Source organism: Podarcis vaucheri (assembly GCF_965113315.1).
Source record: "Podarcis vaucheri genome assembly, chromosome: 1".
Taxonomy (NCBI): domain Eukaryota; kingdom Metazoa; phylum Chordata; class Lepidosauria; order Squamata; family Lacertidae; genus Podarcis; species Podarcis vaucheri.
Genome location: NC_138759.1, coordinates 127924883 through 127947549, shown reverse-complemented (window position 1 = coordinate 127947549; position 22667 = coordinate 127924883). Strand labels below are relative to the sequence as shown.

The window sequence follows — 22667 nt, the reverse complement described above, 5'->3', positions numbered from 1 at the left end:
TCCAAGCCTCAGTCCTGATAACCACAAGGAATTTCAGTAAATATATATATTTAAAATGGCTATTATCTACATAGTTTGCTCCTGCGTTTTTAAAAATTGTGATTCTGGAGTTAGCTTGGAATTTACAAATGATGAAAATGGCTAAACATACATACACAAACACCATGCTCTCTGGAATTCTTCAAGTCTGATGAATACATTCTGCTCCACCAAACCTAGGCATTCCCCCCCCATTATTTTAGGGCAGAGCATTTATTACTCAATTTACTTGCTGCACATAAAGTTAAAATACTAAATAGAATTATAAACAGTGACTGCAATCCAACACCTGAAAAAATAATTCTGAGAGCTCAAGCAGAGTTTAGATTAGTTTGCTTCAAAACAGAACACGGTTGTAAAAGCTAAAGTTTCAAATGTGGCTTAGTGGATAGCGTCAGTTTTGAGTGTGGTATTTCTTAAGAGTTAGAAATTAAATTCGCAAGCACTTGAGTGATTCTAAATTATCTTTGGATCCCAAACAACAAAAAAGTAACAAGCTTCATATTAATAATCGCAGTAGGACAATCTAGACAATTTTCAAATCAGTAAGTGATCTAGTTCCATTGACTCAACAAGGTGTGAAGCACTGATCTTTCCTTGATGTCCATTAAATAAAAGAATGCTTTACTTTCTCTAGATTTATCTGTTTTAATATTTATCTGTATAAAACTAGGTAAGATTTGTTAAAACTGTTGGAATGAAGCAGATTAACTGGGAATTAACCCAAACAGAGGTTTGCAAAAATAAATTGAGCCTATGGGCATTAGTTTATTTAATGTATTTAATACTAGATAACGCATCAACTCAACAGTATTTGGCATGGATTGAATTTTCCCAGCTTATACTTTGAGTACTAAAGACAGTTTATAATTGCAGCATTTTCCATCTGCTTGTAAGATGTTAAGAAACAAAACATCTGAAATTTTTATCCAAATATTATTATTTTTAGGTTTGACCATTCTTTCAGTATGTTTTACAGTCTGTCTAATATCCTGAACTGTTTATTGTTGCTGTGTGTGAGTTCAGAAGGGGAAATCATCTTAGCTTGAAACCACGGCCAGAGGGGTAGCATTCCCACCCTAAAATGAGTACTTTCGAACCTAATTTTAATCAACCGTAAAAAATATTTTAACTTACAGGTAAACACTTATAAAAATGAAAAGGCAAACCTTAACTTGGAGGCAAGAAAATATTACGGTTATATTTACATATTGCATACAAACAACTGAGGCAATCGATTGTCAACCCATGACAAATGTACCTATTTGCATACACTCATCGAATAAGGGGGTGACCAGTCCTTCAACCCTGCAATTCTACTGTTCACAAAATAGTGCAAATAAAATGGTTTTAAAACATTGTGATTTTCCTTACTTCGATGGCAAAATATATAAACTTGCCAAGCTTAAATCTAGGAAGAGAAACATGATAATTAGAGCATCTACTACATGTATCAGACACTGACTGAATTTGAAAAACCTATGTTAATACATATCTGCTGTGATACGAATTCATCACTTCCATATGGAACTTTAGTTTCACGCTGATAATCACTTTAAGAACTGAACCAAAGTCCTGCCCTTAAGTTGCACACTTCAGATGTACAATAATACACTTTCATTCTCAATATAGTGCTTAATGTTGTTTGATAGCTAGCCATTACATCTCACACTGTTGCCTGCAGCATGAAACGATAGCTCCCTTACCCAATATCCAAACGTAACTAAAACAAGACCGCTTGCAATTGTATGTTCACCTTTCCTCATGTATAAATCCTGGGCAAAATTAAAAGCAGGATATTATTTAATTGTGGGACTGTTCAGAAGTAACATTATTCCACCCTAGAGGTTTGCAAGTGAAAATTGTTGCATTGAACTGTGATCCTAACGTCTCCTGCTCGCAGACTTTTCCTGCAAAATCTCACATGAACATCACATTTTCAACTAACACATGTCCTGCTCGTATTCCTCCACAAGGTACCTTCAGTTTAAACACAAGATGTGAAAGTGTAAAAACCACACTCTAAAATGCAGAAGCTGTGACAATAACAGTAATTACGGGGAAAGGGCTTTAAATGCAAATACTGTTTTTGTCACGGGTTATCAGGAAGTGACTTAAAATACGCTGAAAACAGCTCGTAAGGCAAATGATCAATCAGAGTTCATTTGACAACTCAGGCCTTTCCACATCAATTCAATGCTGTATCATTTCAGTTCAATTCATTTCTTGAGAAAGCACAGTGGCTCAATGAAGACCTAGTATTTCTCTAGTTTCTTAAGATGATTAAAATATTGGGAGCTTCCTTGGGGGCACAAGCACTCGGCTCCTTCTCTGTGTCCTCCTTCCTTTTCAACATTTTGCTAGCATAGTTTCTGTGTCAAGCTGAATGCTCACCCCAAGTCAGGTTTTAAGCCAGCAACTAAAAGCTAGTGTTTGACTCTCTGTATACTTTTGGTATTGTATTAATATTTCTAAAATACATTATAGATACTCAAAACACTCCCAAGAACTAGTGTGCCACCAAATCCAGAAATAAACTAAAGTGGGTGGGATTTCAGCAGAAAGGAGGAAGAGGAGAGCGTGCAAAAGTCAAGGTGCTAAGAGGAAAGGAACACACTTGGGCTAACTCCCAGTATCAAACATGGATTTTTTTAAAAAAATGAGTGGGGAGGGGAGAGATGTTACATCTATATTGAGCCAGTACTTAAAAGCACCAGACAGTGCAGGTTTTCAACAGAACTTTGGAACACCATAGCATGGAGTAGCAGATACACCAACAGATGCTCAAACAGCACCAACATGGACCCGTTAAAGCGACTGCTTGATACCAGCAGGTGACACACAAACACACACCATTAAGAAAAGACGCTCAGCAGCATTTATCTGTTACAGAACATACTATAAAGATCCTCGGGGGACAAGGAAAGCATACCACTTGAACCCACAATATGGGGATAGTGCATATTAAAACAGGGATAGAATCTGAATTGCGTCAAAAGAGGACAATAAAGGGAATTTAAGAAGAAGAAGAGCAGCAAGCAAGTATTAGATTCATGCCAGAAGGCACTAAAAACAAAAGAACCAAGTACAATATGTTTCTACTGCACAACAAAAAAAAAGAACCAATTTGGGTTTCAGCAGCCTTATCTGAGATAACCTCTATCCCACACACAAACATTATATATAATTTATTATTTTTTGTAATTTTAATGTGCTGAAGATACACTACATCTTTTGGTTTTCATTTTAATAAGCAATAAAGATTTATTGTTAAACACATTCAAACTTGATAGCAGGACTACCACCCATTGGGATGCATAATACGCATTTCTGCACTTTGTGTACATGCCATTACAAATCAGAATAGGCTGGCACGTTCTTTCAAAACTCGTTTGAACATCTCACTTCCGTGTCTTTCAGAAAGAAAAAGTACAAACAACCGATTTGGTCCTCAGCACACGTCAGCCAAGGGAAGGGGACAGGACACTTTTTGGAACTCCAATTCCCATCAGCCTCAGCCAACATAACCAATGATCAGGGACGATGGGAAAAATAGTCAAAAGCAGCTGAAAAACCTCAGGTCCCCCAGCCCTGCTTTACAATAATATAAATTTCCTCTCTTTTGACTAAGATTCCCTTTTTTGGCTTCATTTGTGTAGAATACATAGAGTGGGATCCTAAAAAGGTACTCAAGATGTGCCTATGAGCTTGGTCATACCCAGTGGTTTTTATTTTTAAATTTCCAGTTTAATTGCAACCAGAGCTATCCCCACCATGGCCATGATCCACAATTTTCTTTTAAAAGCTCCCTCCATTTCAAACATGGTTTGACAGGTGGGATGGTGAGTTGTTGTTTACCAAACCCAAAGCCTAAGAAACTAGTCTTGCAGCCTTTGGGGACCTGGCTATAGTTTCTGCTATTTTTAAAAAAGGAAGTGTTTCTATAGAACAATAACTGAGAGTGGATCCTACCAGTATGCTAGAGAATTAAGAGGCCCCTTTCACCAGTCTATGGAACATAAGCACTTTCTGAAGTACTGTACTGACTTCAGAGCCAAAAGAAGTCTAGCCAACACCTTACACACTGCTTAGTTATTACTTTGGATATTTATTAGTTGCATTTAATCACAAGTGAACCTTCCTGAGTTTCAATTATACGGGATTGGATTCAAACTAATTTAGCTGAACTCAGGTCTCATGGAAATCAAGGTAATAACTTTGTCATTAAAAGTCCCACTGCTTTGAATGGGAACTAAGTGTAAATAACTTTCTCTAGATCCATCCCTTAGTATGTAATGGTTCAACATTAGTTTAGCTTCAGTAAGAACCCTTTACAGAACTGCTATAACTCTTACAGCAATTGTACAAGACAACATTGCTATTAGGTAGGCTAGGTCCTTTTGAAAAAGTGGAATTTTAAAGTTATGAGTCAGGGAAGCAAGAGAGCAGCAGAACTGGAAGTTGTCAATTATATTTAAAAAATTGTTTTCATTATTATTTAGCAGAGTAATGGCACTTTGTAGTTCTAAATATCATAGTCTTTATTCTCTCTAAAAATAACCTATTGTTTCTACTCCTCCCAACCTTCCTCTCCAATGTCATGAACCCAAAATGCCAGAGTTGGGAGACAGAACTTAACAGCTTTTTCTTAGATTAATAACCTGCACATTTCCAGATCAATGTACAAGGGATATAAGGGCAAAATTCCCCCTTTTGCTGTTGACGTATACACAAGACTGTCCAAAACATGATGAATACTTTTCTTTAGAATAAGAAATGCAATTTAAAGCAGTGATCTACAGCGTAAACGCCAAATATTGCCCACACACCAGTCACATGCATTCAAAATTAGTTTCAATTGTACGAGTTCCCAGATTATTAGAGGGAAGAGGATTCCACCTCTCCCCTTACATTAGCTAGATGAAATAGTCACAACTGCAATAGATTAATCAAAATATAGGCAGTGAATTGTTACCCTTCTGGGAGATAGGACTGCCAAAAACACCATTGTTTGGGCAAAGGTTTAAAGAGGATTCAGTCACCTATGTTTCCTGCAGCCATTGGCTCTGCTCCTGGCATATCTTTCTGGAGAACATTCTGTATTTACCGCAGATATCCGAGTCTATTCTGTGACTACATTTAGTCACACCACAGCAAGCGGCCTCTCTTCATCTGCAGTTTCTTGTTCATTTCAAAGAATATCAACTTACAAAAATAGCTTCTTTTAAAAGGAGCAGTGCTGAATAGCAATTTCTGGGTAAGCCTGTGTGCTCCTTTTCTACTTCTCACTTATTTTGAACATAATTCATCTTTCAGGAAGTCCTGGCATATAGGCAAATCAACCCTGTGTCCTGGACGGGGAAGACATGTAACATGAAATATGGCTACAACGCCATTAAAAGTGCATTGTAACCTACATTGTCTACTTACAGCCCACTCTTTCGGAGGAGGCAACAACTTGGAAAACGTGCATGTCTCAATTGCTGAACGTGAAGTGTTTGGGGAGGAAGAATAGAGGATGGTAGAGAGGGAGGACTGCTCTCGTTTTCATGACAAAGTGCATTCAGACAGCCACCAGGAGCAATGGCAGCGTTTCCCTCCCTCGGAATTGATTGCACTAACTCAGAGGTCCAAAGTCCTATTAGAATCTCTGAGGCACTCCTGGTTCTAAGAGACAAAAAGTCACAGTCCAGTAGTCTTTGCAGAACTGTAGATTGAGAAAGCTAACCCGTTTCTATTTCTCAAAAAAAGCCAAAGCTTCATTTTCATAGGGATCACATTCACCATTTCCTCCGATCTTCTCAAAACTCACAGTGTTGAAATGGGACTGATCAGCCTACAATGGATTGCACATCACCCAAGGAGAAAGGAAGGCATGGAAAAGGCATAAAGTACATCTTATACTTGCTTCACAACAACATTTAGGGAGGGCAAGGGCGGGGGGGATTGGAACATGAGGTTTTATTGCTGTTTCAGTACAAAATATAGTATGACATCTAAAATGAATTGAACAAGATCACAAAAGCCAGGATTTTCACACTATAGGATGATGGTTGCTGTTGTTGCTCAACGAGGAATTGGGTAAAAGGGGAAAGTGGAGGAAGGACAACGAAGTTAAACCTGGGATATGAGTTGCATATTGAAACTTGGGGATCGGGACTGCTTGGTCAGAGGAGCTCCTGGCGAGATGACATCTTTGCCATTTCCAGCTTGGCCTAAGCGGTCCTCCTGTAGACTAATGGTCGAAAACCGATTGGTGTTGCCAGCTGCTAAGTTAGTAACACCCTCACCGCCAATACCAACTCCTGAACCCCCTTGACTGCCATTCACATAGTCAAATGATTTACTGGAAGAAGCACTAGCAGTCCGAATCAGGCTCACGCTATTGGCTTTTGGCACCACCTGCCCAGCAGGCAGGCTCAGGTGTTTCTTTGTAGGAGTCATTTCAATTGCATCTGTACTGAGGTCAATAGACTGGTTCAGGTACTGCTTACGGGCAGATTCTCGAGGGCTCTCCGTGGATTTAGTAGGTGTTGAAATCTCCTTATCCTTGGCTGAACGCCCAGTCACTCCTTTCCTTAAGCTGCCCCTTTGAGATGTGGATGAAAGTTTGGCTCCAACTGGCTGGCTGCTCAGGGACGCCCCAGATGAAAATCCTTCATCAGCATCATTAAGATTCACAGATTCTTCTCTTCCATTGACACCCTCACCATCTAAAAACCCAAAAGAAATCAGATTGAGAAACGAAACCATCATGGTACAAATTTTACAACATTTCTACGACTGCACCTAGAACATTTCTTCACAAATTTGTGTTTTATTCTGTGACCTAACTCTCCTAATAAACATGGTTAGGATTGAAAACACAATATATATTTTTCTGTTAAAGCCCAGAAGATCCATATAAGGCTGAAATCTTGAAACACACTTACTCAGAGGGATTACTTCTGAGTAAATGTTATTAGAATTGTTCTGGGTGGCTACAATTTCCAACAAATTATGTTCCATTGATAATACTCTGCATCCTACTTAAATTTTCAATGGTTATGGCCAAACTAGACATTCAGTGGGCATAACTGTATTTAACATGTTTATTTTCCCTTCTAAACAGCAGTTGTGATGGGCCAACTGAGATTCAGACCAAGGCACACAGGAAGAGGGGAGTTTAATCCTTCCCTTCACCATAGTCACGATGAAAATCACCAGAGGAAGCATCAGCTTTCAGTGGGAAGGGAGTTTCTTAGAAGGACAAAATAGACACAAGAAATACAAGCACACATTTACCAGGACACCTAGTTAGGCCCTTAAAAGCTACTACCAATACAATAGAGCACTTTTACCCAAGTTATCAAAGTCCTTCATGTAATATTCCTGATCTTAGAATTGTTTCTTATATCAATGACACTGTAGTGCTACTTCCAACACATAAGCATCTAAAAATGGAATGTGAAGATGAAGGTACATAACCAGCTTGAACAGGTACCAACACTTTGAGATACCCAGTGCAGCCTGGCAATATCTGCTTCTCTCTCTCTCTCTCTCGGCTAGTTATCAATTCATTCATTAGATATGATAGAGGAAGCCACTGGCTCCGTACGTCAAGACTGAACCGAACAGATCCACACCTCCTATTGGGAGTCAGAACAAACCTATGCACTCAGTTCTGAAATTTTCAGCCATGTTCCTGGTACAATCAGTTCTTATGAGGTGGTCCAAGAGCTGCCTTGGACATTTTCAAGGTAACAGCTGTTCCAAGCAACTAGTATTTTAATGTTGTATTTTAATCTTGTTTTTAAGTTGTATTCATTCAGCTTGTTTTTATCATTGCTTGTTAGCCGCCCTCAGCCCGGCCTTGGCTGGGGAGGGCGGGGTATAAATAAAAATAAAAAGATTTATTATTATTATAGTAAACCTGGCTCCTGCCAGGACCCACAGCAACCCACTGAAGATGAGGCAGCAAATGCCTCCAGGACTGGGAGGGCATACTGAAATACCATCTCTTCCAGAAAAGAGATTATGGGAAAAGAGATTACTGTCTTTATAGGACTTATGTGTTGAAGGAATGTTTTGGTGCCATTAATATAAGAATGCATGCTATGTGTTTTGCTTTTGTGAATTTTAGTGAGGGTTTTTAAAAAATATATTTATGGGGCTACTGCTAAACCTTTTCAAAGCAACTTGACTCGCTATATGATTTGCCTGTTGTGGCAACACTAACTGCTGGAAACATGCAACACTGGCATGAAACCTCCATTTGAGGCAATCCACATGGTGAGCAGTTTTCAACTGTCAGTGCTATAAGTGTGGAATTAGTGCCATATGGAAGCATCTCCAACCTCATCTCCATCTAGATGGGTAATAAGAAGAATTGCCACCTTTGGGAGCATTCCTGCATCATCCATACTGCAGTAGCCTTCTGTAGCTGTTGTTGTAGCTTCCAACCCACTAACTGGAAATCACTGCCCTAACTCAATTTTCATAATTATGGAACAGTCCTCAGTTTTATCAAGTGGTTCCTAATATATCCTGTCTTTCATCTCTTCTCCTCGGTAAGATTACCATATTGGCAGATTTTTAAATCTAGTATTAAATTCAACTGTCAAGGAACACACAACATTTTACACGCTGAAGGGGTATTTTCTGTTCTTTTCTAAGCAGAATTTATTCAACTCGTCTTTATAAATATTAACATAACATTGCCCTGCGAAACGCAGCAAAATTAGAAAGCAGCCTGTCGCACATTTCCATACAGTGCTTCCCATATATCAAAGAGGACATTTAAAGAAAACGAGTCACTCTGCACATGGTATTATTTACACATACAAATACAAAAGCCATTTAATACATACCTAGAACAGAGCATCCTGAAAACAAAAGCACCCCTTTATCACACGCAACATTTATATTCTTTGAGATCATCATGCAAAGCCAGATGACAGTGCATTTGGTTCAACAGCAGCAGCTGCCACCAACACCACCTCTCTCAAGCCTTTCTTATCCTAATGGATCTTGTGAAAGTTGCACGGAGAAGCTCCAGAACTACATGGCCAAAGTTCTCCATAAGTGCAACTGAAGTCTCGTGATAATTTTGCAATGTGCTCAAAATTAAATGGTTTGAACCTGCAAGATGGGAGACCTGCAACAATAATTGAGGAATTAAGACCATGAAGTATCCATTCCGCTCGGAGAAAAGAGTCAAGAGAGGCTCGGTGGGAGCTTTTGGGAGGCTACCACCATGCAGAGGCCCAAGCAGCTCAGCAGTGCTCAAGAGTGAAAAACAGACAAGACAACATGCAGGGTAGTACCTTCCAAGCCAGACCCCAGACACTCCAGTGAGGTTTCTGAGCAATTTGCTTAACTAAGTTACTATTCAGTATCCACCCTCCTACTTCCTTTCTGGCCTCAATCAAAACAAGGAAGCACAGCTTTCTTCTTCCACAGAAAATGAAAAACAAAAGTTATTTTAACAAAGCCTAGAGAGGCAGCAAAATGTTTGTCACAACAATAAAACAAAAAAATCAGAAGCATGTAGCGGGGGGCAGTTTTTGTCATACTGAAATGTTTTTATTTTTTACTCTCCACACTATCACCTTCTGGCTTTTTTTGTCCAATGGCCACAAACCACTAACCAAAACCTGCTGTCAATATCACACCTTTCCATACAGACATTACTATTCCACTTTTTGTTAACTTGCAGTACAGTGGTAGCTCAGCTTTCAAACGTAATCTGTTCCAGAAGATCGTTTGAGTTCTGATACATTCAAAAACCGGAAACTCAATAGCTGACAGCTAGGCCTCAGGATCTTGTACTCAGTAGAAGCTGCATGGCATATTCAACTTCCGTGGCATGTTCGAAAACCGAAACATTTGCTTCCAGGTTTACAGCATTCGAAAACCGAAATATTCGTCAATGGAGATGTTTGAAAACCAAGGTACCACTGTATATGAAAACTGACATAGCTTCATTTCACAGAAACCCAAGTCTTCCACCTACCATTCTTCGTAATTAAAAATGTGGAATATTAGAAATTAGCATAGCCAAGAAACAGTATTTACTAGTTGTATTTTTTGCAAGACCAACATCACCAATAAAAACCACAAAAATGAAAACTCACATTACAAACAGGATTATTATTATTATTCTTACCCAAGCCCAAACCCGTTTCACCCCAGAAAATCACTGAAAAACAGCTTTGCTCAGCCTGAACAAAAAGTCAACCTCAAGTTTTCTCTGCTTGGAGCCATGCTCCCATATTCTTCCCTCCATTTGCCATTAACCGTGATAGGGTGATGCACACTCCAAATAAAAAGTCACGTGTTACAACACCAAAGGTCTTTAAAAAATAAGACGTGTTTTTAAAAATGTGAGTGCCAGATACTTAGCGACCATTTTTCAAAAGAAGATACTCAGCATGTGAGGATTTCTCAGCATCCTTCTGGCCATGCACATGCAATGTTTTAGTTAGTACAACAAAAAACAGACTAGTTGGGACAAATGGAGAAAGGTTGAGGCTCTTATTTACTGAGCATGCTCAAACTCGTTCTGCACCACAAGCTAATTCTAAAATTGCTTAACACTTCCATAATTTTCTACTGATACCTAAGGTCTTGCCTTTCCTTTACATTTGACGCAACAAAACATTAACTCTAGAAATATTTTGAATGTTAACCTTCCTTACGGCAACTGCAACGCATGTGCAGTACATAGCCTGCAAGTACAATGTCACAAAAGATATGACTTGAGTCATCAGCCATGCCAAAAAGGCTGCACCAAATATAGAAAGGGGTCTTCACACAAACAGGTTCAGAAGACCTGAGGAATAGCAAAATATATTCATATAACTGTACGGAAAATTAAGCATCCCTCCATCAGGACCAAAGGGACTGTAGACTGATCATATCAACTACATAAAAAGAGAACCTCTTTCTTCAAGAGAACAAGATAATATCTTGTCTAAATAAAAAGGCACTAATGGCCTGAAGGATACCACTGTATTAGGCTATGTTTTTCACAAAGATTAGGCTGCACCTACCAGGACAACCTGGTATGAGACACAATCTCATAACTAGAATTTAATTCAACTTTAGGACATAGCTGGTCACTCACACAGTTCTCATGACCAGAAGATTAAAACAATCAAGCAAATTGGAAACACAGCAAGTGAAGTGTTATGCAAAAGATGCTTGACGAGAGAAAAAAAACCTTTAGAAATTTCTTTAATTAAATATTTTCTTAACTGAAATCGGGGTAAAATAAAAATTGCATACCCTAAATGGATTCCAAATTACAAAATGATTTTGGCCTGTTTACTTGGTGCATTCACTTATTCTGATTATTCTGATTATTATTATTATTATTATTATTGAGTTAACATGCTCAGTAACAGGGTGTTTCCAAGCAATCCCAAAGTTATCGTGTGTGGCGCTTTGCCTTATTTTAGCCATGCCAAGCTAAGTGTCACAAAGAGGTTTGAGTTGCATAGTACTGGAAAAGTTAGTTCCAAACCTGGTGCTAAGCATAAAAGGGATATGTGTGTTAGAAGCGGAAGAGAATACACCTTGGGATAGTGGAAACACACTCCAGAATGAAAAGGATTTCTGCTTGGGGATAAGGAGCAAGGATCCTCCTCCAGCAACTGCCTTACTGACTTCTGCCTCATCTCTGTCCTACCCTCTGTTGTGGCTGCTGCCAGGTTGGGCTCCGGTGAGCCATGCTCAGGGGTCCTGAGCACCAGCACGTCCCCCTCTTGCTTGCGTTTGATCCCTAGGTCTGTGGAGCCGTGTAGGATCGGAGATCCGGGAATGCTCAAGTCAGCATCGCTTGAGAAGTCAAAGCCATCTGGGATTCAACATATAATATTTTAGTGCTTTTCTACTCTTTCCCTAAACATTCCGCCCCAGGCAGGGAAACGAAGGTTTTGCATAGACATGGAACACAACAATAATGCTATCTGCACTTTACTAGGCAGAGAGCAGCAGGACACCATATAAATAGACGTGCTGTAGACAAAGAGACCAGCATACAACATATCAATGCTAAGGACACACATGACCAAGGATTTGCGAAATGGTAATACTGGTTTTAGGGTCAGGAAACCAGAATAGAAAGAAACACCAGAGTATCAGCAGAAGGAAGCTTAATGGAGAGAAGAATTCCATTTTTAAAGTTTGCCTATTATGCTTTTCTACTCTAATATATGTAGCAATAAAAGCATTAAAATAATGTAATTTGAAAATAAACACAATTCTAAAGTAAACATAATGCCCTGCCTGCATGAAAAGTAATTATAATAGATATTTTTTAAATTTCAACTTTATGTTTGTTTTAGAACCAGTCTTAATTAGAAAGCTGCTCATCATTAAGAATAATGAGAAAAGTCCAAAATTGGCTCAACAAACAAACTGACATTCACCAATAAGGTTTTTGTTTTGTTTTGATTTTTCAAATTTAGGGCCTGAAAATATAGTTCTGGGGACAGTACATATTATGTAAACTTGGTGAAAGTTCTATCTAAGCTTCTTAGTATTTCTTAAATGCCAGTCATAAATTTTGTCAATGAAAACCATATTATTTTTATAGTTATGAATCCTCTCACTCCAAGCTCTATTATTATTTTGACATTGCTTCCCCTTTTTCAAAGTTTTTTACATTCCAAAATTGCACTCCTGGAATGTGAAACATTCCAAATTTTCAGAGATACTATGTGGCTGCATACTGCAAACTGCAAATGAGCATATTTTCAAGCCACAGGAGTATGTTTTAAGACTGTTTTAGAGATATGATCCAACTAACAAAATATGGAAAAGGATGTCAGAACTTCATTATGTTCTAGCCCTACAAAAACAAACAAACTGTACCATAGGATACCACTTAAATCACTTAAACCCTTCTAGGTTCCCCAGAACATAAAGTAAGGATACTGACCTCCTTACAGGATATCATGATTATATGTTTACACATGCAGTGGACAGAAATTGATCACAACTATCTATATTGCAGAAACCAATGTTAACATTCACGCTCAGAGACCAGTTTGTAGCAATGGAGGTGAAGAATGCTATGCTACATTAATAGCTTAACACCGGAAAGAATTACCTTCTCTTCTCCAGCGATGTCGGCGGATTGAAGCTGTTGTAATGGCAGTCCGAGAAATCCTCGGCACAGTTGGAGTAACCTCCACCTTCAACACCTTCTGTCCTCCTTGTGATGCATCAGGAGCATCAAAGGGCAACGAATTCTTCATAGCATTTGCAACCTATGGCAACAGTAAAACGCTGTACAAATTTGCTCTTAACAAGTGGATTAACACCCCCCAAAAACATAACAAACTGGAAAAGGAGCTAGGAGCATTACATAAATTTAACTGCAATCCCAGGACACTCAAATCTATTTCTTAAGTAAGAGAAAACCAGAGAAGGATGACAGTTCTAAAAGAAAATAAAATTCCGTAATAAAGTAGTTTAGGAGAAAAATGACAATTGTTTGAAATGAGGATGGCATTACTCCTATTATTAGTAGTAGTAGTAGTAGTAGTATTAAATGAGACAAATCAATTGAGTTACTTTTCTGTTGGGCTCATTGTTTAGTCAGAAACAAAAGCTGAATTCAAATATAAATCCACCTACAAGTTTTATAGCATAGCTGGTCTCCGAAACAGGCCAGCAGTAGGTTACATTTTCCAGTTGAATTTTCAATCTAGTAGTGCATTTAGTCATCCCCTAAATGAAATCATGGTTCCAATAATTCACCAGGTAAGAGGCATTATGGTGTTCAGAAGCATGCAATTAAATGTTCCAGCCAATAACATTTCATCAAATGAGCTATGTAATCAAATCTATTCAAAAGATGAAAATTGCATTTCTTTTCTGCCTATAAATGAACCCACAGTACTCCGCTGCAAAATGGCTAGTACTTAAATGCTATAAAACACACACGCACATTTATTTGAGTTAGTTTTTAGACTGCTGCATGAGTATCAGACTTCAATATTATTACGTTACCTTTTAGGAAGTACATCCTGAACTGGCTCTCTGCCTCTAATCTTTACAGAAATCAGCAACTAACAGCCCTGGCTCAAATCAGTTGCCCCACGGCCCAATTCTCTGTGAATGTCATCTGTCTGAAGGCAGCCCTGTATAGGGGAGTTTTTAATGTTGGGTGTCTTACTGTGTTTTCATTTGTCAGAAGCTGCCCAGATGGGTAGTATATAAAGAAATTTAATTTGTCAGAAGCTGCCCAGTCAGATGGGTAGTATATAAAGAAATTGTTGCTGCTGTTATGTTCTTTTTCTACATTCACAGACAAAGGTGCAGATCTCTTGTTTCGTTATCAATTTTATTTTTATTTATGTCTAGTAGAGGCCAAGTACTTCAGCAGTTTTTATTGTTCAATATTCATATGTCATCTGCCAAAGGGTATACGCAGAGAGACCATTCCTTAGTCCAATCAATTAATATACAGAGTCACATATATAAAAACCAGGAGGGGGAAAATAGAACTTTATAGCATGATTGGGAACTGAAGCAGAAATTACATCAAAAGGAGAAAACAAGACAAGGTGGACTCACGAAAGATATAAACTGTTGCTTACCATTCCAATATCTAATCTTTTGGAGCGCTATTTTTTCAGCTACTGCCAACACAAGTTAATATACTGTTAACCGACTAGAACAGCCTTCTCCAGCCTTTGCAGGTGCTTTGGACTATAACTCCCATGATTCCTATTCTGCATGGCCAATGCTCAAGGATGTTGGGAGTTATAGTCTAACAGGACATGGCGGGGACTAGGTTGGGGAGGTCAAGGAGCCATCAAATTAACTACAGATCCACAGTTGTTTTAGTCTTGTTTTCCTTAAATAGCAGCCCCTTATGCTGCACGACAAACTCATTTTGAAAACATGAGAGATAGGAGAAGTGGGAAAATACTATCTGTACTATGGCTGTACAAGAAACCCACTGGCACAAATCTCTTGGGTTGGAATGAACAGATTTCAGGAACGTTGAATTACAAAATGGAGACGGTGGAGAGACACTCACAAAATGGCAACGTGAAAGCATTGGGCTCTATTTCGTTTTACTAAGACATAGGCTCGAAATACAAACACAATGTGTGTGCAAGAACATTCATTCTAGGTCTCCCTCATATGAACCTCGTGATACAAGATCATGGTTCTGCCCATCACAAACGTGTGATGTGACAACGAGACATAATACAGAGTGGTTAACCTCTGTCTGGCCAGGGGGCTTGATCTGTCACCAGAAGATTTTTATTTTTTTATGGCCCCCAAGACTCTACCAGCAGGGAAAAAAGAAACAGAAATGTGAAGGAAAACAACGTTGGGGTGAACGGAGATATTTAAACATCTAGCTCAGAATCTGAGTGGAGATGGTTATCAGACTGATCACTTGATGAGCAGAGAGGGGATGCTAACCTCCAGATCAGCTGAGAAGGGGAGACTATGCTCCTGTGTGCATAATGCATGTACATTTGCGCATGGCATGCTGCCACCAGAGGGTTGGCCACTCCTCAGGCCAAAAGAGGTTGCTATTCCTTCCCACCATGGCATAGCCAAAGTGCACATTTGCATGATTCACAAAGGAGTTCTTTGGTCAAGCATGCTGGGAGAACACCAGTCACTGATCCACCTCCACTCTTCCCCCAGTCAACTAGCATTTTGCTGAATGCCGCCGTACAACTCTTTGGCTCTCAGCCCTGCTTGGGAAGGCTTAATACATACAGCTCCATGGCACAGTCAGAACCCCAAAGCACCACTGTTTCTCATGAGACCACTACAAGGTAAGGTAAGGTAAAGGATCCCTGGATGGTTAAGTCCAGTCAAAGGTATCTATGGGGTATGGTGCTCATTTCGCTTTTCAGGCCAAGGGAGCTGGTATTTGTCCACAAACAGCTTTCCGGGTCATGTGGCCAGCATGACTAAACCGCTTCTGGCACAACAGGACACCATGACGAGTGCTAAAGTGCACAGAAACGCCATTTACCTTCCTGCCATAGTGGTACCTATTTATCTACTTGCACTGGTATGCTTTCAAACTGCTACGTTGGCAGAAGGTGGGACAAAGCAACAGGAGCTCACCCTGTCACGCGGATTCAAACCACTGACCTTCCAATTGGCAAGCCCAAGAGGCTCAGTGGTTTAGACCACAGCGCCACCCGTGTCCCTACCACACAGACCACTAGAAAAAAGATTAAGCTAGGTCTGAAAGGGTTTGAGCATGTCACACATGTGTACACACATATTAATGATATCAATGGATTGTAGTTACTTTTTCCTTACCAACAGTGGCTGAGAAAAAAGTTCAAGCTGGGCTCTGTAAATTATGTCATCTAGTGCTTCTTGGCCAACTTCCCACTGTCCATTATAACTACATATGGATAAAAAGGAAACAAGATGATTCATTATTTTTTCTGAATGTGAGCTTTTCCACCTATCACTTACCTTCCAAATACAGCCCTCTTTTTGTGTTGCTGTAATTAATCTACTCCAGCAGCTAGCTTATTGAAAACTATACATATTATTGACAAATTCATTCTACCTGCACTTCCCCCAATCAGGAGAGTGTCATTAGCACTTCTAACAAAGTTGAAGTTTCCTATAGTTAAAAATATTTTCAACATTTGTTTTAAAGGTAATCTAACTTATATCACTTCATAAAGAGCAATGGAAACCTGTGTATTAAGTACAGTGGTACCTCGGGTTAAGTACTTAATTCGTTCCGGAGGTTCATTCTTAACCTGAAACTATTCTTAACCTGAAGCACCACTTTAGCTAATGGGGCGTCCCACTGCCGCCAGAGCATGATTTCTGTTCTCATCCTGAAGCAAAGTTCTTAACCTGAAGCACTATTTCTGGGTTAGCAGAGTCTGTAACCTGAAGAGTATGTAACCCGAGGTACCACTGTACAGTAACGGAGGGTATTTAGGCAAACACATCTCCTTTCAATAGTTTTTACATATACAATTAAGCAAAGTGGCTAAAAAAACACAACTTTTTAAAAGTTATACTGCCACAATGCATCTAAAGCAAGCCAGAAGTGCTAAACCTCAGGGTGTAAAGCTGATAGCAATCCTATGCACACTTACCTGAAAGTAAATCCATTTGAATACTATGGGTCTGTCTTCTGAGTAGACATGCATATGATTGCTGTGCTAGGCTGATAAGGTATTTACAAGATGCTAACTAACTAAAATGGCCAGTCTTAGGAAAAAAATAGGTAATAAAGGAGTACTCAGTGCCTCAGGAGCTAGATGACAGGAAAAAGGTAAATATATTCTGATCCAGCTAAAAATAGAGAGCTCTTCCTTGTCCAGACTTTGAATACTTACACAGCATAATAGACACCAGTGAGCAGCTGTACCATGAAGTCAGGATCCAGTACCACTCGGCCACAATCTTCCTTCCAGCATTTCTCATGTTGCCGTGGAAACCCACTCACACAGAGTCTGGCAAAACATTAAGAGCATTTATGAAATCCTGATCTAAAGAACATTTTGAGTAAACAAGTTTTCATACTGTCAATTACATACTGTAATCAATTCTAGTTCTAGCTCCCCCCGCCCAAAAAAGCTACTTGACTAAAATGGAAGGGTGATGGGTGGAATCCTTCATTTCCTCCCTATCGCTGGGGAAGATTTTTTTTTATGGGAATAAATGAAGAAAATGTAATACATAATGACACTTGGGAAGCTAGAGATCAGAAAAATGCCTCTCTAATCATAACACAAGGTCAACCCAGTTTCTGTTCCTGGGAAACACCTGAATGAGGAACAAGGAAATTGCCAATCCCCTTCTAACTGACATTCTTACTTTATTGCTCTAAGTCAAGGGTGGGGAATCTATGACGCGCCAGATGTTTTTGGACCCCTGCACCCATCAGCCCTAGCCAGCATGACCAATAAAGGGAAATGGGAACTGGAGTCCAACATCTGGAGGCACTGCTCTAACTGTGGCTAACACACATGTAACAGCTAACTATGGGTAGGCCCAGCACTGGAAATTTGTCATCCCGTCAAATCCAAGACCTTGTATCAATCAAAATGATCAATTTTAACAGAAATGGAACCTAAAGGGATCTGCTGGGAGACCATGGAGTCCAAATCCATGCTCTCCTATGAGGATCCTTTATGCAGCATGGGTGTCCCTTTCTCACTAAAAGGATCCTAAGAGGGATAGTGGGTGCCAATGACATCATTTCTCTAACCCATGCATTTCTTAAAGTAGCAACTTGTCTCATATATGCTATACCCTTAGGGAACAAATGCAGCCCTTCAGACATATCTAACAGTCATGGATTGGTTGGATGCAGTGTAATGATAGTGGGAGGAACCAGCTGGGGAACCCCCCCAAGGGAAGAAGGCTCAGAGCCTGGGAACTGCTGGAGGGAAACCGGGATGCTCCAAAATCTACTTTTGAATACCTAGTAAAAACACGGTTCTCAAAGTATGTTTAGAAAAAAATGTGATCTCATCCCATTTCCAAGCCTCCCATAAAAAAAGAATACACCACCTTAAGTTACACCACACAAAACAGGGTCACAGATTGCTAATCCTGTAAGAAACAGATCTAGGTCTTTAAATTTTAAGTCAAATGTAATGGTAATAACATGTGAGACTTGAACCTTTTCTTTCTTTGCATAACTGTTTTTTTAAAAAACAAACCTGGGGGAAAACATTTTTCTCAACGATGTCAAGTGTATGATTCTCACCTGGAACCCATCCTGCAAAGTGACTGATAGGAAGAGGCAGGCATATAGACGATTGCAGAGTTGTAACACAGCATAAGAAAACTCAGCACCTCAAACCTAAACACAGAAAAGATGAACATGAGACTGAAAACGGCAGTCTCACCTCTTAAAAAGTAGACCCCTTAACAGAACTCTCTAACAGGAGAATATTAGCTGAGAGTACACCTCTTTGACTTCATTCTTTTGGGGTTTGGCATAGAAGTGTTGCAAGGCTTAAAAAGCTCAATAGAATAATCGGTTCTCATACAGCAAAAATGTTAAGCTAAGAGAGGCAACCAGATTCTTCAGTTCCTTTACACAGAGCACCCAAAGTAAAACTAGAAGCCACAGATGTGCTAGAAAGTTTGCATTCAGGTCATGAATTACTAAGGTTTGCAAGGTCTAAAACAGAAAGAATGCTTTTCATGAATAAGGATGCCTCACAAGTGGCCACAAATCAAATACAGTGGTACTTCGAGTTACAAATGCTCCGGGTTACAAACTCTCCTAACCCGGAAGTAGTTGCTCTGGGTTGTGAACTTTGCCCCAGGATGAGAATGGAAATCGCGCGCTGGTGGCGCAGCAGCAGCGGGAGGCCCCATTAGCGAAAGCGTGCCGTAGGTTAAGAACAGTTTCTGTTAAGAGCAGACCTCCGGAACGAATTAAATTTGTAACCCAAGGTACTACTGTATATTAAAGTTTAACAATTTAATAATTACACAAACTTCTACAAAGGCATGGGGCACAGTCTAATATCAATTAAATAAAAGCATTCAGAATAAATTGTATATTATAAGGCACCCATTAGAACAGGCAGGAAGAAATGGCAAACCATCTAATTTGGCCCACATGGATTTTTTTCCCAAACCACACCACCAGCTGCCAACACACCTATAAAGACGTCAAATGAACAACTGGGAAATTGAAGTGCACTTCTGATAGCTTCTGATTGGTGCTGACAGCAAGTCCCAACGGGACAGGCCAAACTAGGAAGTCCCACACCACAACTGACAGCGCACTTTCAAGGGCTTGCTACAAGCCCGCTTTGTCCATTTCAATCGATTTCAATTCAACCTCACTGGCACAGTGAGCCCCTCTGAAGGCAAGCTGTCAGTCCTAATCAGCTGATAGGCCTTTAAAGCACACCTTCAAAGGGACTTGCTTTCGGTACCAACCAGCGTTGGCCGCAAGCCCTTTTGAATTTGTCACCTGATGCCATGATGACTTCAGGGGATTGACAGGTGGGTGCACCACCACGTTGAAGTGGGTAGGTGGCATTAGGATCCAGCCTGCCAGTCAGAAAAGGATCCCTAACTATCTGCAATAGAACATGCCCACTGTCCAGAGATATCGAACAGTTTCTGCTCTGCTTAACTATCTCAGACTCCAAAACCTGGAAGCAAACTTCTCTTCATATCTTACAAAGATGTTGACAGACTGGTAGTGAACCCTCTGGTGAATCAACTACTTACCTGTTCTGCGCAGTGAATGTTTCTCTTTGAGGGTGAAGGTCGCTATAAACCACTTTGATGAGGTCATGCTGACATAGAGCTCCCTCAGTCAAAGCCATGGATCCAATAGTAGATGGCTGCGGAGAAATGAAACATTAAACTTCAAGGCACCACAGATGTTCAGGAAGGAGAGGAAACATAGGATGGTGGCATTTAAAAGGATCATCCTATTACAATATACCAAGAAGTGTAGAAGGTGCTTTAAGATTTACTTTTTAGAGTTCTCTCAGAATGAAATGCCTAAACTTTTTAAAATTACAACTGCCTGGCAGCACAAGCACACCCTTACCTCATGGTAAATTGATGGCTTGGATAAGGAAGGGATGGTGAAAGATAAAACTTTATTGTTCCCATCTTTGTCAGCAATTTCCTGCAATGAAAAGAAAGATATCGGAAAACCAAGTTACCTTGAATCATAATGCCTTGTTAACAAATGCACATGTCATTAGCCAAGGTTGCTCTGTGGCAAGCAATGTGGCCTTTCAAGTGAAAAACCAGGCCTATATGGAGTCAACATATCCAGGCAAAAATTGTGGCAGCCTGTTTTCAACAATTTTACTGTTAGTCATTGTAAGCCTTTGCTCAATAGTTCTGCAAGTCCTATGTTGTTTACTGGTTAATATTTATACCCCACGCGGGTGGGGTATAAACGAGTGGCGGTGTGGGTAAAACCTCAGTGCCTAGGGCTTGCCGATCGCATGGTCAGCGGTTCAAATCCCCGCAGTGGGGTGAGCTCCCGTCTTTCGGTCCCAGCTCCTGCCCACCTAGCAGTTCGAAAGCACCCTTAAGTGCAAGTAGATAAATAGGTACCGCTTTATAGCGGGAAGGTAAACGGCGTTTCCGTGTGCTGCGCTGGTGCCGGCTCACCAGAGCAGCTTCGTCACGCTGGCCACTTGACCCGGAAGTGTCTCCGGACAGCGCTGGCCCCTGGCCTCTTAAGTGAGATGGGCGCACAACCCTAGAGTCGGGCACGACTGGCCCGTATGGGCAGGGGTACCTTTACCTTTACCTTTATTTATACCCCACCTTCCCATTTAGTCAGGGCAGCTTACAACAAATATTAAAAACATTAAAATGGGAGAACAAGCAATTAAACTTTTAAAAGCAGACAGCAGGGAACAATAGATAAAAGTACTCAAGGAGCAGCCCTGCCTTCTTGGCCCAGATCCTGTCACCTGCTCTGCTCCCAGATCTAATGAACAGTGCTGGGTGGGGGGAGTTTTTCCAGGGAAGAGTTGCTCCACTAGAAAGACAAATTCTATGTAAAGAGAAATATATAGCATGATTAAAAAACTAGCGGCTGGGCTTGCTTCTCCTCTCCTCCCTCCAACTCTTTTTTCCTTGTGTGTCACATCTGTTTAGATTGTAAGACTGTCCAATTGTAAGCTGCTCCGACAGGGTGTAATTTTTTTAGATTTAGTTTAATTTAGTTATCTGATCTATTTAAATATTGCTTAGTCACTGGAATGTCAAAGTGGTATACACGAAAAAAATTCGAAGCATACCATGGCTAAAATCAATTAAAGTTAATCACAAAACAGAGAACTTCCTGAAAAGGGCTGTTGGAATAGAAAAGTCTTTGTCAGGTCCCTGTCTAATCTCAGCTGGGAAGTCTTGTAAATCTATACAAGAATGCTGAACATTGTTGCATAGAACGTGGGCAGCCAGCACAAGTTTTCAAGCACTGGTACAAGCGCTGGCGGTAGGTCTGTCCCCACCAAAATCTGGCCACAACATTCTGTACCAGGTGGAGCCTCCAAACCAGGCCCAAAGATAGCTCCACATTGAGCGCACTGCAAGTCTTGAAGTTACCAGTATATGAATTACTGTGGGTATGCTATCCTTCTCTAGATGTAGCTGGAAAAAGGAACTCCTAGCCACTGAACCCCACTGATCCTCAAGGGTCAGAGATGGATCCAAGCGCACTTCCAAACTACAAACCTGTACCTTCAGAGAGGGCAATCCCATCCAGAAGACGGAACTGGCCAATCTGTTAGACAAAGTCCTCTGGAAAGCCAATGAATGCACCATCAGCTTGGCAAGCTAAATACGTGCCAGAAACGAATGTTATTCATGAGATGTTGATCAGTCAGAAAGGGGATGAGGCAGGACCCCAAAACTAGACATGAGCACCATGTTCCCATCACACCTCTGATATTGGTGAGGTGCAAAGGAAAGCCTCTGCAACTGATCCCATTGAGAAGGCAAGCTCATATATGAGATGAGATGATACCTTGGTACTAGGACATCTTAAGTATCTAAGGCTATAAAGCAAATGACTAGCAAATGGAACAGAAACAAGTGAGGCTGTTACAAAAATAATAGACTGTGGTGAAAACATTATTTGTCGGCTGAACTTTCCAAAAGCAGTTCCT

General features: G+C 40.2%; 1 protein-coding gene across 2 annotated transcripts in view; it reads right to left on the bottom strand.

Annotated features, from left to right (window-relative positions):
• Positions 1-1214: 1214 nt before the first annotated feature.
• Positions 1215-22667, bottom strand: part of HYCC2 (hyccin PI4KA lipid kinase complex subunit 2) — a 44998-nt gene continuing 23545 nt past the window's right edge. The window contains exons 7-14 of one of the 2 annotated variants that reach the window (XM_082242029.1): positions 20582-20662; positions 20254-20369; positions 18764-18859; positions 17385-17501; positions 16336-16423; positions 13136-13295; positions 11711-11878; positions 1215-6752 (exon numbers count right to left, since the gene is read on the bottom strand). In XM_082242029.1, coding sequence (XP_082098155.1) covers positions 6154-6752; positions 11711-11878; positions 13136-13295; positions 16336-16423; positions 17385-17501; positions 18764-18859; positions 20254-20369; positions 20582-20662 — 1425 coding nt within the window. In that variant the 3' untranslated portion in view covers positions 1215-6153. The remainder of the gene's footprint in view (positions 6753-11710; positions 11879-13135; positions 13296-16335; positions 16424-17384; positions 17502-18763; positions 18860-20253; positions 20370-20581; positions 20663-22667) is intronic. The other variant, XM_082242030.1, reaches the window with a different exon arrangement.